At 43.2% G+C, this 17,235-nt stretch overlaps 1 protein-coding gene across 1 annotated transcript in view; it reads right to left on the bottom strand.

Annotated features, from left to right (window-relative positions):
* Nucleotides 1-16,953, bottom strand: part of LOC121548660 (E3 ubiquitin-protein ligase pellino homolog 2-like) — a 32,922-nt gene extending 15,969 nt beyond the window's left edge. Inside the window, exons 1-5 of the mRNA XM_045210140.1 lie at nucleotides 16,645-16,953; nucleotides 7,426-7,555; nucleotides 7,210-7,311; nucleotides 3,225-3,422; nucleotides 2,765-2,950 (exon numbers count right to left, since the gene is read on the bottom strand). Of these exons, the coding sequence (XP_045066075.1) occupies nucleotides 2,765-2,950; nucleotides 3,225-3,422; nucleotides 7,210-7,311; nucleotides 7,426-7,555; nucleotides 16,645-16,721 (693 nt within the window). The 5' untranslated portion in view covers nucleotides 16,722-16,953. The remainder of the gene's footprint in view (nucleotides 1-2,764; nucleotides 2,951-3,224; nucleotides 3,423-7,209; nucleotides 7,312-7,425; nucleotides 7,556-16,644) is intronic.
* Between the last annotated feature and the right edge of the window lie 282 nt (nucleotides 16,954-17,235).

Raw genomic sequence — 17,235 nt, 5'->3', positions numbered from 1 at the left:
ATTGTCCGTAGAGCTCAGAGACAGGATTGTGTCGAGGCACAGATCTGGGGAAGGGTACCAAAAAATGTCTGCAGCATTGAAGGTCCCCAAGAACACTGTGGCCTCTTAAATGGAAGAAGTTTGGAACCACCAACTCTTCCTGGAGCTGGCCGCACAGCCAAACTGAAGAGGAGGGCCTTGGTCAGGGAGGTGACCAAGAACCAGAAGATCACTGACAGAGCTCCAGAGTTCCTCTGAGGAGATGGTAGAACATTCCAGAAGGACAACCATCTCTGCAGCACTCCACCAATCAGGCCTTTATGATAGAGTGGCCAGACGGAAGCACTCCAGTAAAAGGCACATGACAGTTCGCTTGGAGTTTTGAATGCCAAGCGTCACGTCTGGAGGATACCTGGCACCATCCCTATGGTTAAGCATGGTGGTGGCAGTATCATGCTGTGGGGATGTTTTTCAGCGGCAGGGACTGGGAGACTAGTCAGGATCGAGGGAAAGATGAACGGAGCAAAGTACAGAGAGATCCTTGATGAAAACCTGCTCCAAAGCGCTCAGGACCTCAGACTGGTTCACCTTCCAACAGGAGAACGACCCTAAGCACACAGCCAAGACAGCGCAGGAGTGGCTTTGGAACAAGTCTCTGAATGTGCTTGAGTGGCCCAGGATCTGCCTGGACTTGAACCTGATCGAACATCTCTGGAGAGACCTGAAATTAGCTGTGCAGCGACGCTCCCCATCCAACCTGACAGAGCTTGAGAGGATCTGCAGAGAAGAATGGGAGAAACTCCCCAAATATAGGTGTGCCAAGCTTGTAGCGTCATTCCCAAGAAGACTCAATGCTGTAATCGCTGCCAAAGGTGCTTCAACAAAGTTCTAAGTAAAGTGTCTGAATACTTTTTATTTATACGTTTTTGCTTTGTCATTATGGGTTATTGTGTGTAGATTGATGAGGAAAAAATACAATTTAATCCATTTTAGAAAAAGGCTGTAACGTGACAAAATGTGGAAAAAGTCAAGGGGTCTGAATACTTTCCGAATGCACTGTAGTGCACTACTTTTGACCAGGGCCCATAGGGCTCTATATATACAGTGGGGGAAAAAAGTATTTAGTCAGCCACCAATTGTGCAAGTTCTCCCACTTAAAAAGACGAGAGAGGCCTGTAATTTTCATCATAGGTACACGTCAACTATGACAGACAAAATGAGGAAATAAAATCCAGAAAATCACATTGTAGGATTTTTAATGAATTTATTTGCAAATTATGGTGGAAAATAAGTATTTGGTCAATAACAAAAGTTTCTCAATACTTTGTTATATACCCTTTGTTGGCAATGACACAGGTCAAACGTTTTCTGTAAGTCTTCACAAGGTTTTCACACACTGTTGCTGGTATTTTGGCCCATTCCTCCATGCAGATCTCCTCTAGAGCAGTGATGTTTTGGGGCTGTCGCTGGGCAACACAGACTTTCAACTCCCTCCAAAGATTTTCTATGGGGTTGAGATCTGGAGACTGGCTAGGCCACTCCAGGACCTTGAAATTATTCTTACGAAGCCACTCCTTCGTTGCCCGGGCGGTGTGTTTGGGATCATTGTCATGCTGAAAGACCCAGCCACGTTTCATCTTCAATGCCCTTGCTGATGGAAGGAGGTTTTCACTCAAAATCTCACGATACATGGCCCCATTCATTCTTTCCTTTACACGGATCAGTCATCCTGGTCCCTTTGCAGAAAAACAGCCCCAAAGCATGATGTTTCCACCCCCATGCTTCACAGTAGGTATGGTGTTCTTTGGATGCAACTCAGCATTCTTTGTCCTCCAAACACGACGAGTTGAGTTTTTACCAAAAAGTTATATTTTGGTTTCATCTGACCATTTGACATTCTCCCAATCCTCTTCTGGATCATCCAAATGCACTCTAGCAAACTTCAGACGGGCCTGGACATGTACTGGCTTAAGCAGGGGGACACGTCTGGCACTGCAGGATTTGAGTCCCTGGCGGCGTAGTGTGTTACTGATGGTAGGCTTTGTTACTTTGGTCCCAGCTCTCTGCAGGTCATTCACTAGGTCCCCCCGTGTGGTTCTGGGATTTTTGCTCACCGTTCTTGTGATCATTTTGACCCCACGGGGTGAGATCTTGCGTGGAGCCCCAGATCGAGGGGAGATTATCAGTGGTCTTGTATGTCTTCCATTTCCTAATAATTGCTCCCACAGTTTATTTCTTCAAACCAAGCTGCTTACCTATTGCAGATTCAGTCTTCCCAGCCTGGTGCAGGTCTACAATTTTGTTTCTGGTGTCCTTTGACAGCTCTTTGGTCTTGGCCATAGTGGAGTTTGGAGTGTGACTGTTTGAGGTTGTGGACAGGTGTCTTTTATACTGATAACAAGTTCAAACAGGTGCCATTAATACAGGTAACGAGTGGAGGACAGATGAGCCTCTTAAAGAAGAAGTTACAGGTCTGTGAGAGCCAGAAATCTTGCTTGTTTGTAGGTGACCAAATACGTATCTTCCACCATAATTTGCAAATAAATTCATTACAAATCCTACAATGTAATTTTCTGGATTTTTTTTCCTCAATTTGTCTGTCATAGTTGACGTGTACCTATGATGAAAATTACAGGCCTCTCTCATCTTTTTAAGTGGGAGAACTTGCACAATTGGTGGCTGACTAAATACTTTTTCCCCCCCACTGTAGTAGACCACTATATAGGGAATAGGGTACCATTTGGGACAGAGCTCTGTTTGTACATCCTGTAGCTTATGTACTGACCAGTTTTCCTCGGCTGGGTCCAGAGCGTGTCTCTCGGAGGGCGTAGACGTCCCCACAGACAGAGATCTCCCTCCAGAGACCCTGTCTGCTGTCCTCAGGGAAGCCCTCAGGGTGCATCACCAGCACCCCGTTGGTGGTCAAACCATCCATGTGGCCGTCCGGGTTCTTCCACTTAGTGGCTTTCTCCTGGAGGAGGAGATGATGATGATGAAGTAGAGAAGGAAGAAGAAAACCGAGAGAGAACAGAAGCTTGGTTATTTGCATCTATTGCGTTCAGTAGGCACCCAATGGGAGAAAATGTAGGTAGGTACTGCCGTAACCTGTCCAATAGGAACACACCCATTTGTGTCAATTGAACATGGCCATAACAAAGTGTGATTCTTCTCCAACTCATTTTCAACTGACGTCCATTGACATCTCTCCATTTGGTCGCTCTACCGAGCCTGTGCTCCACACTCACCCCTAGGAAGATGTTTTTGGAGGAGTCGAAGCCAGCGGCGTAGATGCGTGCGGTGTAGGGGGGGTTGCGTTCACACACCACCCTGCAGGCGAAGCGGGAGATGGTGCTGGGGGCCACAGAGGGGTCCTCGCCCTCCTTCCCCTCTCCTGACGTGTCTGTCACAACAAAGTCTATGGGACTTTCTGTGGAGCGCCCAATCTGCAGGGAAACGAGAGAAACATTACATTGGGTCTTTATTGTGTTCAGAACAGGGTTCGATTGGAAAGCAATTTTAAGGCCCTTTGCTCCACTAGTAGCTAAAAGTAATATTTTATGTCAAGTCATGGTTTTAGTGATTTTGATGATTTTAGGTTTGCTTTAGCTTGTTAATTAGGCCAGGACTTGAAGGATCCTGTTGTGCTTATGACTTATCAGTACTTTATCTTTCACACAAAAATAGCAATAACATCCGGCACCATTTATTTTCAAGCTGTGCAGTTACTCAAATTAAATTAAACACCTGTGATAAAACACTTAAGATATACGTTAGGGGTGGGCAATATGAACAAAAATTCATATCACGATATTTTCCACTGTCCGGACGATAACGATATAATATCACGATATACTGTAAAAAAAAAATTGAACATTTTATGAGCCCTTCAAAGTTAATAAATGACTAAATATTAAAAAACCTTATAGAAACAGAAAGGGGGCATTTTTTTATTATTATTTGTTTTACGTCTGTGGTAAACCTGTGCAAACATGAAACATAAACAAAGGTATATGAGTTAAATAAATATGCAGTAACATTTTATAAACAAATATTTAGAGTACTCAGGATGTAAACTTTTTCCTGCCAAATATAAGTGCAGTCTTTTTTCAGCATAACACCAGTCATTATGAATTCAAGTTGTAAACCTTTTCAAATTAACTTCAAGCATTAACCAGACAGTCTGTATGTTTCTCAGTTCAGCATGTAACAATTCACTGCCTCCCTCTTCACAAGTTACGTGCCAGGAACACCAGCCTATTGACAGTTTCTGGCTTCAAAGTTGCCCTGTGGCATGTGACCACATTGCCCCCAGTGCTAAATGCTCTCTCAGAGGGCGAACTTGTGGCAGGGATGCATAAGTATTTATTTGTCAGACAACTCAATTGTGGGAAGTTGGATGCGTGAACTCGCCACCATTCCAAAGGATCAGCCTCACTGTCTGCTGCCATCATCAGAGTGTAGCTGTCCAGCTCTTGCTCGATGACCTGTCTCTGGGTTCTTAAGGCAGGTGCACTACTGGTTTTCTTAAAGAAGCTCTTCTTGGACTTCTTTGCTGATTGTGGAGCAGTGGCAGCTTCTTTCTCTCTCTCACTCTGGTCCTCTTCAAAAAATAAGTCTCCCACGGCTGTGTTCCCTACCAGGAGGGCTTCTGTCTCGGAGGCAGCTCTCACCTTCACCTCCACCAGCTTCTCAGTGGTCATGTAGGTGGTCTTGAACCTTGGGTCCAGAAAGGTAGCCATGGTGAGCAGCTCATCTGTTTCAGGATCGGTGTATTTGTCATTCAGGGAATTGAGAACCCTCATCTTAATCTCTCCGGTCAGTTTGGCTTCGCCCTCATTTGATTTCAGAACCTCCGTCTTGAACAAATGGAGGACCGGCTTCAGATAGGAGAGACATATATGTGAGTGTGTCCTGACAGGGCATCTGTGAAATCCTGGAGGGGCTTAAGTGCTGGCGTGATAGATTCAAAGACCTCAATGTCTTGCCAGGAGGGTGCAAGGTGCTGTGTTTTTTTTTCTGCTGCCAAGACTTGTGTGATTGCCTTTTCCTGCTCCAGGACTGTTTCCATCATCTGCAGTCGAGATCCCCACCTTGTCGGGGATTCCGTGATGAGCTTGTGGAGGGGTAGGCTCAGTTTATCCTGTGCACTTGTCAGGACCTTCTGCTTCTTCCAACTATAGGAAAATGTGCTGACCACTTTCTTGCACACTCCTGTGGCCCGGGAAACCCGAGGTTCGTTTTGGACACTCCTCTCTGCAAAATAAAAAGGTGAAAAATAATTACATATGAATCACAATTATTCAATAGAAATAACATAGCATCTGCTGTAATTACAACAATTTACAGCATTGACACTGGACATGATTACAAATGTAATCCATCTATAGATTTACATACAACTGTTGTGATTAAGAGAGCTATGTTGCTTTAGAAAACGGGATAATTTATTGAGTAGGCTATTTATTATTGAAAGAGAGAGGATACATTCATATATTGAAACCATAGGCTAATGTATCACTTATAAATAAAAGCAATGTAATCCATGTAATGTTTGGACATGCACACATTTACAAATGACAAATATTCTAGATTTGCATAGCTGTATATATCCGGCTTAACGTATAAGGATCAGGCAGTGTAGTCAGCTCTAACTTTAAACAGAGGAGATAAGGAATACAATAGTTATTCTGCATTTTATGTTGTTTTTAAGTGACATTATTTTTCTACCTAGCTCTGTGTGTTTTGGACGTTGAAACTTACCAATAACAATGTGTAGCCTGTGTCCGAAACACCCTAGTCTTGTCTATTTGTTCAGCTCCAATGCTTTGACCATGTTCGATCCGCTGTCGGTAGTCATACATACTTAACGCAACTCTTTCAAGCCCCAGGATGAAAGTGCCTCCCTCAGCCCAGCTGCAATTATTTCTCTGGTGTGGTCGTCTGGGAAATAAGAGGTCTGAAGGCATTTGCTTTGCAGCTTCCAGTTGTCGTCAATGTAATGAATCGTGAGGCTAATGTATGGCTCTGTGGTCCGGCTTGACCATAAGTCGGTAGTGGTAGAGAAGAATGCAGCGTTACGGATTTCGTTGGCAACTCTGTCCCGACATTCTGTGTAGAGTTCTGGCAGACATGTTTTGCTGAAGTATTTACGGCTCGGGATATCGTATCTTGGGTCTAGAGTTCGAATCATCTTTCTGAAACAGTCTTTCTCCACAGTTTGAATTGGTTCCATGTCTTTTGCTATGTGATCCGTAATTGCACTCGTTATCTCATTCCACTTCTTGCTCTTGTTTTCAGTTCCAAATCACATTCTTCATCGTCCTGCAAATCAACCTCAATAGCGTTATTTTCCTTGTCTTCAGTCATCCTCAAAGCTTGATTTTCGGACACTTTTGCTAACGAAAGGAGTTTACATCACTAAATGTTCACTTACTCTGCAGTTGTGCATGCTTGTTTGTTGACTTTGATTGGCAGGCAGATCGCGTGTTATGTCCATGCTTCTAGTTTTTTTATTTGCTAAAAAAGGCTATGTTTCTAGTAAAATAAACAATTCGAACTAGCCCACTAGGCTGTATCACTCGACAGAAATGTTGAACGAAACAAAAACGCCTTATTTCATACATTAATTTATCATGATATGCATGATACGGCAAAATCCATATCATGGCACAACGTCATACTGGTATTCACATTCATACCGGTATACCGCCCACCCCTAATACACGTACATTTCTTTCTAGTTCTACAACACTCTCCATGCTTTGAATGTATCTGGGTCCCTGTTCTCAGCTGGCCACCACCAGACATATATTCAGAACTGATTGAATCTTCATCACGTTCCCCTGCTGTCGTGAGAGTCTGATAGTGTGGTTCTTACAGTACAGTAGGGTTTTGGTGTGGGATTTGCTGATTCATTCATTGTTTATTTCAGTGTCTCACAAACACACGTGCCAAGCCCATTGGTGGTTCAGAGTATTTCCAGCATGCGAGTCAAAATTAAGCATTCAATACACAAACTCTGGAGGACGTTGTATACACACAGCAGAAGCAATAAATAATAACCAAGTCTTTGTCTTTCAAAAAGGGGAAGTGGTAGCAACACCTGGGTGTACAATAACTATCCTCTTTCTGTTCTTCCTGGTTTTGGAAGACAAAGACCTCAGTGTTCTCTAGATAAGCTAGCATCATTCTGGTATTTAGCCGAAATAAAACCCTTGTTGTGGTGTTTACCTGGAACATGTCAGTGTCGTTGTCGTGGCAGTACTCCACCACCACCGTCTGGTTGCGGGACAGAGTGAAGGAGATGCTGTGCTGCCCTCTGCTGTGGACTGCCTGCAATCACACAGACACACACCAATAATCATTTTACTCTGTCCACTCTTACTGTAGGTTACCATGAGGACAGCATTTCCCACCATAGGAAGACTATGATAACATCACACACACCTTGCTGTCCTGTGGTGTGTTGAGGATGTGAACAGTGCTGGGTTTGACTCCGTTGGCCTTGGTCCTCCGGTACAGAGCGAAGCGGCTCTTCCTCCTCCCCCTGTCTCCACTGGGCAGAGAACCATTGCACCTACAGAGAACACAAAAACAAACACACAGAGAGGCTCCATTATTAACGAAAGGGAATACCCCATGTAGCCTATTCACCTCATGTGATCGTTTAAGACAGTTGATATCACAAATCAATACTGACCATTTGGCCCTTCTGTTTTGCTGGTTGGTTGCCTGTAGGCATACTTTGCCACAGAATGAAACTTCCCTTTTGTAACGCTGGCCTATCACACCCACCACTCATTCCTCACAGACTAATGTATTGTACAACTGCCCGCCCATACATTGATAAGTACCACTTGAGCCCAATTCACTGACAATCCACTTAGAATTGTGCACTTACTGGTTGAACCCTCTTTACACTGAAACACCAATTAAACTGTATTCAGTGTGTGTGTGTGCATGCTTGTTTGCAAGCAAGAGAATGAGAGAGAGATGGAAAGAGAGAAAGAGTGGATGAGTAAGCGTTAGCCTAAGTGGAACGGTGCTGTCATCTCTGCTGATTGTTCAAACCTTAACTATTTTGTGTCTCGTCTCTAGCTTCCTTGGCAACGGAGTGGAGCTGCGCTGTCATGCTAGGAGTTCACGGAGAGGGCCGCATGCTGGTTTTAGCTAATCAGCAGCATGGTACCCATTAAAGTCTATTCGGATGATGCCCAGTGGGCACAAAGCCCTTCGTGAGGGGTCATCAACTCTGCTTCCAAATCAAATCAACTCTCCCTCTCTCTCTTCCTCCCTAAGCTGTAGATACTCTTTCTGGACGATCAGGATCATTCAACAGTTCTAAACCAGACAAGCCAAGATCTTTCCCTTTCCCAGTGTTAGAATAGGGTGGAATAGACACAGGCCCTGTCATGAGATCTGAGGAGAGGAGAGCTGAATGGAACACTGCTACCTGTACAATGACCCTGTGTCACATTAGGACAGAGCTGAACAGGCAAGGGAGAGGGGGAGGAGGGCGGGGAGAGAGGGCTGAAAGAGGAGAAATAGACCAGGGCAGGAAGAGGGCAAAGAAATACAGGGAGACAGGGCAGAGAGAAAGGGGGTGGACATGTGGGAGAGAGAGAGGGGGCAGAAGGAGAGCAGGGCAAAGGTCATGAAGAGAGGGATACAGAAAGAGATGAGAGGGTCGAGATGCGATGTGATACGTTTCACCTGGCCAGTTCTGGTCCGACTGCTTCACGCATGTGCACTCGGCAGCACAGCACAGAGTACATGCAGTATGAAATATTAACTCCCTCTGCCCCCTGACACGGGGCTTATTTTAGTGGAGAGCAGAGGAGCCACTGAGATTCAGCAAACAGCACTGGGAAGGAGGGAGGGGAGGGATGGAGGAAGATATATAAACTGTGTGAGAGATAGGAGTGTGAACGTTAAAACGTTGAAATGAAATTGGGATCCTTAACGTTAAGAAAAGTCTTTAACCGAGAAAATAAAATGTTTTTGTGTCTTTTATTTGTATGTAGATGCATAAAGTAAACAGCATAGTGGGTCAATTTACGCAACAACTAAGAGGGTTGAAGCGCGAGGCTCAACTTCTTCACTGTTTTGGTTCCCTGGCTCCCACTCTGTGAACAGCGTGAAACGAACCCGTGCACATGAGCAGATACTGTAACTGTGTGAGAGAGAAGTGTTGCATCTCGCTCATCTCAATATCCTATTCATTGATGATAGGCCCTGCTTTACTGAAATTGTGATACATTGCAAGCCAAGAAATTGTGAGATACAGCATTCCATTGCGAGATGCAGCTTCCGATTGTCGATAGATAGGCCTAATGCACTATACTGTGCCCCTCTCTCTCCGTCCCTCGCTAGCTCGCTATGAAAGATAAAAGTGTTTGTGTTCTCGGAAGTACGGCAACTAATCAGTCTCCTCCATTCCAAAAAATACTGAATCTTAGAGGAGTCGATTCCTAGCAGAATCTTGACACTCAGAAATGGGTGTCGAGACCGGGAGTCGAGGAATTAATTATTTTGGAGTTGACTCTCCACCACTACGTCATCGTCGTTAACAATTGGAAAAATGGCAGAGAAAGGCCAGCGACAGCAGCAAAGTCTTGTATGGCAATACTTTGAGAAGTTAAATGAGAAGAAAACGCTAACTTTGCGAGGTGGAATTGAGGTACAGTAATGGTAGTACAGGTGCAATGCTTAACCATCCAAAAGGGACGTCAGTGAGACCCAAACCATTAAGTGTGAGAGAGAACGAGCGAGAGAAGGCAGGAGTGAGCAGCAGAGCTGGACTTGACACACAGAGCCCAGTGTAACTAAGGTAATGAATGAGAGATAGCAGACAGACAGGGACTCACTGCAGAACAGACATCACATCACATCACGTCACGTCACATGCCCTGCGATAGACAGGCAGAGACTGCAGAATATGTTATCTTTAAGGTGGACCTGGCAAATCATGCCATCGCAGCAGGATATAATAAAATCAAGCTTTATTTATACAGCACATTTCAGACATGGAATGCAACGCAATGTGCTTTACTGGGAAAAAAACTAATAAAAAACAATGAAAATAAAAGCTGAAATATTTACTACACAACAAACATAAGATAAAAACAAAATAATGACACAAACTGAAAAACGAAAAAGTATTTCTGTGTTCATATTTCAGAACAACATATAGATTCTCGGGCTCCCGAGTGGCGCAGCGGTCTAAGGCACTGCATCTCAGGGCTTGAGGCGTCACTACAGACCCCCTGGTTCGATTCCAAGCTGTATCACAACCGGCCGTGATTGGGAGTCCCATAGGGCGGCGCAGCGTCGTCCGGGTTTTGCCGGTGTAGGTGGTCATTGTAAATAAGAATTTGTTCTTAACTGACTTGCCTAGTTAAATAAAGGTAAAAAAATAAAATAAAATACATCTTTAGACATTAAAAATAGTGCAAAAATGCATGCTGAGGGAAAATAGAGCCACTCTAAAAATTATTACTAACCAAAACATAGTGGGAAACAATTTTTTAATGATTATAATAATATAATAATGATAATTATATTATTTTCAATGATGTTCTGATTTAATCTTATTAGTTTTTGTTGGAAAATAAAAGATTAACACTGAAGAGAAAAAAGATCCAATCAGGATTTTTGCTAGTCTCTGGGGAGATAAATCTAGCTTGCTAAATCAGCCATTGGCTAGGCCATCAGAAGCTAGATAAAGGCATCTGCCATTCAACTGTATTAGGGCAACATTTTGTGGTCCTCTGTAGATCAATTGGTAGAGCATGGTGCTTGTAACGCCAGGGTAGTGGGTTCGATCCCCGGGACCACCCATACGTAAAAATGTATGCACACATGACTGTAAGTCGCTTTGGATAAAAGCGTCTGCTAAATGGCATATTATTATTATTATATTATTATTTTGGAGTGACAGTGGAATCAACCAATCAGATTTTGACTTAATGGGTGGAACCGTTTTAACAAAAACCTATGGAAACTTCTGCCTTCTTGAAGGCCAACAGGTCACTGCGCAATAGCGAGCAGTAGTTTTTCCACGGTCTAGCTAGCTAGCTTTTGTTGTTGGCTAGTTTGCAGCGGCTGCAGCAGGTGTTATCAAAGATGATGTTGTTGCTAATTTGTTAGCTTCTCGCTTTTCAAGAATAACTTTCAACAAGAAGTTACCTTTCAAATGATCATCACCTGGTGAGTAGAACTGTGTTTTTTATGGCAGCGCACTTGCTGTTGTTAGTCATCGCTTCGAAAATAACTTGTTTGTGAAACATTGTTGCATTTAAAGTGGAACTGACTGCATTTTAGCAACATGACATCTTATTAAAACCTGTTCATATACACCCCTAGGAAGAATATGACACTTTTTAAAACAATTTCTGACAAGCAATCACTTAGATATGGTCATTTTCACATTTTCATAAATTCTTAGAACGTTTGGGAATTAAGTATACTAAGGCATTTCTGAAAATTCGATAGCAATATATAGTGGGAAAGCGGCCGTGCGTTTGGACAATTAATAGACACTGCAGTAAATAAAACCATCTGTCTTGTCCAGGACCGGAGTCTACACAGACTATAGCCAATCAGTGCTACAGTAGGCCTTTATACAAACAAGCCATTTGCCACACGGGCCTGCCATCATTCACTTTGAACTGGACAGTGTTTACAGGCAGTTGCAACAGTGCGACTTTAGATCATTAGAACGCATTCGCCAAAAGCCACAAAATACACCTGAATGGATTTCTGCAAATATGTAAACACCACGGGAGTCCTCTTACATTTGGGAACTTTATAAAAGGTTGTGCAGCTTGCCTGCCAATGCATGCTTGTCCCAACCAAGCACCCAAGCTAACTAGCTAAAGTTGGCTAGCTAGCTACTTCCAGACACAAATGAGAGAACACCTTACTCTGATCATTTTACTCGCTGTAGCAGAGCTGGTTAGGCTGTTTACATGTTATCTAGAGCGTTCTTGACTAACTATTACTTTTTTTTGTCTACGTTTACTGACACCGGTCATATTCAGTGGGTTTTGCTCGTTCGTAAATTCATCAGTTGTTCTGCGCTCTGGCACACTCAAACGAGAGTGCTCTGAATCGGAGTTGATAGCCTGAGTGAATTTGCAAATACAAAAGATATGTTAACTGGATAGCAGTCGTTCAAGTTCTTGCTAGCTAACCAAATGACCACTGCATCTCTAGCTGTGTATAGCTACCCAAAAACAATGAGGGGAAAAAGTCAGTCACTAACCCACTCCTCCAATGGCATGACATCCTCCTAGCAGCTAGCTAGCTAACGTTAGGCTCCGTGTTTTTAGCTTGCTACATAAATAGATACGCTAGCCTATTAGCCACGTTATGACTGACTTGTGATAAATGCCCTTGCTAGTTTGATTGTATTGACATTCCCAGCCTTAGTTACATTTGTCCGTTTTTGTCCATAATATTAAGTAGTTAATGCAACCCGAATGGAGGCAGCGAACAATGTACCAGCCCAGCTGTGATTTACAACCTGATAGCAATATTTTTTGGACTACCAAGAATGTATTGGTGAATTATATTAATCATGCATTGAACTGCATCCATCTATTCTGCCAACAATGCCTTAGTGTACATCATGGAACGTTGAGTCAAATAGAACCTATTTTTAAAACGTCTTAGAAAATTGCTTTTGTAGCATTAACTGGGAATTTTATATTTTTTACTGATATTATGATTGTCCTGTTTCATATCTGCAAAGTAGTTAAAACACTGTCACTTCCACTTTAAAAACTTTAGGTCACCGGTTACTTTGTGTGCCAAACGTGAAATGTTTTTTGCAATGGGAAGTAATAGTTGCACATTTCGATTGGGAAATGCTTAATGGCTGTGTTTTTGTATTCTTATGATTGACACCTAGTGGCTTATTATGTCCGAGTTTATGGACTGCTTATCCTTTAACATCATGCTGTGTGTGACGGCTGTTTTTCCCATCGGCCCTATGCAGTGGTGTAGTGGTGCCTGGAGAAGTGGGTATACTCAGATTTTACCAAAAAGTTCTAAAACGGCCCACCCAGCGAAGGAAAGGCACCCTGTGCGAAAAATCCTATATTTTCCTATGCTTTTTTTATGAGTTTCCTATAGATTTTTCAGATTTCTACTCTCAAAATCAAACTTTTTTGAAATACAAAAAAATACAAACGTTTGATGGTCTAAGTCCACAACAATGCTTAAACCACATCAATCTGATTGGGTGTGCCTGTCAGGGCCTGGGTCCCCAGTGGGTGGGCCTCTGTCCACCCAGGCCCATCCATGTCTACGCCCCTGACGCAAACAGCGGATGATGACAATTGCGCATCACAAATAGCCTACTAACCAACACTTCGGACTAAACTATTTCAATACCTGGTTTGCATACCCATTGTTGCCTTAGCATTTACTGGTAGATATCATCAATTGAAACGTCTCTCCTACCCTACCAGCTACCGATGTCGTTCTTCTGTGAGCTAAACCAGTTGAGAGCTGCACACTCTTGCTGCCTGCAGATGATATTCTCCTGAAACTAGGCTGTGTGTGGCGCGCATGTGAATATATTTCACGTGCGTTGCGATTGTGTAGGCTACATTGTGCATGATTTCTCTATTGTACTACATACTTGATAAGTCGTATACCTCCACTACACTACTTTGTTATGCATCAGTAGGGAGTAAGAAGTGAGTATACGCAATGCCCACAAACAAAAGTGGGTATACGCTCCACTACACCACTGGCCCTGTGTAGCTCAGTTGGTAGAGCATGGCGCTTGCAACGCCAGGGTTGTGGGTTCGATTCCCACGGGGGGGCCAGTATGAAAAAATGTATGCACTCACTAACTAAGTCGCTCTGGATAAGAGTGTCTGCTAAATGACTAAAATGTCAAATGTGGCCTTTGTGTTTTACAAAAAGTGCGTTAGTATTACGGCTGCTGTGCTTTCAGAATCAAGAACCTGTCACACACTGAAGGCCTATAGGTTCGCCACTGCGCAAACATGTCTATAATAGATATTAAGGATGTTAAGATACTGTATTAATGTTTCAAGAAAGGAGTGCATATATTTGGCCAGGCGAATTGGTTTTATGCGCTAACTGAATGGAAGCTGATAATTCGTTTTTTACTCCGCTGGTCTTGGGAAGAAATGATGAGTACAAATGTATCCGACACACTCAATATGTTGTCTCAAGACCGACTGGTCTCGAGTACTACAACACTGCTTAAAACTGGTGTAATGTGTGATCTGTTTTGCAGTTGCAGTGTTTTGCAGTTGACCAATGGCTTTCTTGGGTAGACCAGACAGGAGAGCATTACAGTAGTCAAGCCTGGATGTAATAAAAGCATGGATGAGTCTCTCTGTATCAGCCTGAGAGAGAAACGGCCGCACCTAGGCTAGTGAAAATGTACACTTGATGTCTGATAGCGACGAGGAGAGGGTTCTCTCAAGATTATACTGCAGCTAGTTATCCAAGAGAGAGAACATTCAGCATTTCATAGAACATCATTGGGTCTGGGGTGGGTGAAGAATATTGTAAGAGCATTGGGTCAGTAACCAAACGGTCGCTGGATCGAATCCCCCAGCCAGCAAGGTGGAAAAATATGCCGTTCTGCCCTTGAACAAGGCGGTTAAACCCCAACAACAACTGCTCCCTGGGCGGCGATGACGTGGATGTCGATTAAGGCAGGCCCCCGCACCGCTCTGATTCAGAGGGGTTGGGTTAAATGCAGAAGACACACTTCGGGTTGAATGCATTCAATTGTGCAACTGACTAGTTATGCCCTTTCCCTCTCCCTAAATCATTACAGTGTCATTACAGGCCTATTCTCACCACAAAGGAGAGAGGGATATTCCGATAGCATTTCTGCAGAGGACTGAGTGCCTTGTAGTGTCAGCCATGGCTGTTTTTTCTCTGTCATTGTCTGTCCTTTAGCTACATGCAGTTAATCATTATTCAAGTGCCCATAATGGTCAACAGCATATGTATGGATAGCATTGCCACAGGGGCTAGGTGGAGATTTGACCATACCACTAACACCTATTTACAATTACTAGGGCTAGTAGTCAGTCAGTTTATTTTCAAATGAGTGGAACTCCCATCTCCTTACATATTTTTTGCACTTTATTGAGACAGTACTGAAATGAGAGGGGGAGACAGTGTAGTGTGAGAAGGGAGGATGCAAGGATTGAATCTTGGTCTCCGGTGGGGAGAAGCATAATGTGCTTGTGTATCAACCCCTAACCCCTACCCTTATGTCGCGTTACTTTTGTAGGTCTGAGAGCATTGGAGAGGTACATGCAATACACAAAAAATTCCACCCTGGCCTATCAGAAGACAAGAGGTAGGCTAGATATATTAACCTAACGTAGCAGGCGTAAAAAGACGCCCAAGCGGAGTCCCCAGACTCATTTTTCAAAGGAGACGGAAGTTAGGTTGAAAATAACGTATCCCTGAAAAATGGAAACATCCGCTTTCTGCCATCCCGCAGAGAGTGAGCTGTATTCAATCATACTGTTTATACCTATCCAATCCTTTCAGATCTGTGCCAGGGTCAGGGGTTGATTTGGGATTGGGCAGTGGTCTAGTCCAGGAGGGCTGCAGAGGGGAAGAGAGGGGCGTCATGGGGTCGCAGGCGTGAATACAGGAAGCAGGACGTAAGTGTGGGCGTAAGAGAGCGCATGGGAGAGTAGTTAACCCACTGATCATTTGGACTATACACTGGGCAGAGGTGGAAACGCTGAATGTCTGTCTCGCTCTTATGCATATCCTGTCTGGTGTGTGTGGGGAAATATGTTTTTAGCCTACAGGCGCCATTTGTGAATGCTCCAATAGGCAGATGTGTGTCTGTTGATTTAATTCCCCTATGTGAAACACGAAAGTGGGCTATATATATATATATATATATACACACACACACACATACACATCAATGGTGGTGGCATATGTTAGGCTGTGTTTTATCGGTTGGTTTGGTTTCATCCAATGCCCCACTTTCTGCGATCATCACAGTTCCAGAATAGTATGACATCATAGAGATTTTCAGCCTGAGCAATCGAGTGCTGATTTTACACCCACTCAGACCTCCACTGAAGAAAAAAGGCTGCATCCTCCTTAACGTTACTCATTTCAGTGTGTGCTTATGATGATACAATGTAGCAAGCTACTTATTATAACAATTATCTGCAGGCGCTGTTACAAAGTAACCTCGTCCCCAGGCTATTGGGCTTAGCGCCTTTGGGTGGAAGTGTCTGTGAACGAGATTAGTTACAAAGTAACAATACTTTGTCTATGTAACCACCAGTGTATCAAATCAGTCATAAAGTGTTACAAAGTTACTGTAACGTGTCCTTATTTAGCGCTCGATCTCCTGCACCTTCACAATAATTCCCTCACAATGTTGTGGGGTAAATATGTTACAAAATAACAGTAAATTTACATTTTCTGTACAGCAGTAAAGGATAAAACATTTCTGTGTAGAACAAAACCAACCGAACTCAACTGCCTCACACGTCATCCCTTCCATTTTTTCGTAGTAGGCTAATATAGTAGACTAGTAGCCTAAGTGCACTACTACGACTATTAGCTCAGTTTCGATCCGGTGATATTAACTACAAGTTATCCGTCTAGCCTACCGTTACTCACCCCAATATGACTAACTCTCCGTATTTTACCGGGTCTTTAACGGGCACATCATCTTCGTCCTGGTTTGGCGAATTCATCAGACTGGCGCGAGCTTGCTCTTGTAAAATGTTCGAGAGCGATAGTTCTGAAAGAAATAGGCTACACCTTTCAAACTATGAGGAAGTTACTTGAATGTTAGTCTATCCGAGTTTGGATAGAGGCAAGAGTTTCTTGAGTTATTGTTCTTCGTTTTATTGTTTTAATTCCGTGAGCTAGCATCTTTTGGAAAGATTGTTGCAAAGCTATCGATTGAAGGCCCGCGCGACACAAATCTGTTCTGTAGCAGAGGGTACAAAAACACCTCGCGGCAGGGAGTCGACTGACCCATTTTTTACAGGGGAGGACAATAAACAGCTATATATATTTAAAATAATACAGTCCCTATAAGACCACAATAGTTTTTATTTTTCATATATATTATTATAAATAAGAAATACTGTTTGGAAATAATACTGAAATACAATTTTGTGCTTTATGAAAATTATTCAGTGACCAACGATCTCCCTTTGAAACCATTCAGAGTGACTAGGTCTTGATGAGACGCTTGCTACT

The sequence above is a fragment of the Coregonus clupeaformis genome, chromosome 33, assembly GCF_020615455.1.
Source record: "Coregonus clupeaformis isolate EN_2021a chromosome 33, ASM2061545v1, whole genome shotgun sequence".
Lineage (NCBI taxonomy): Eukaryota > Metazoa > Chordata > Actinopteri > Salmoniformes > Salmonidae > Coregonus > Coregonus clupeaformis.
The sequence above is the reverse complement of the archived record's forward strand: the minus strand, read 5'-3'. Positions and strand labels throughout refer to the sequence as shown.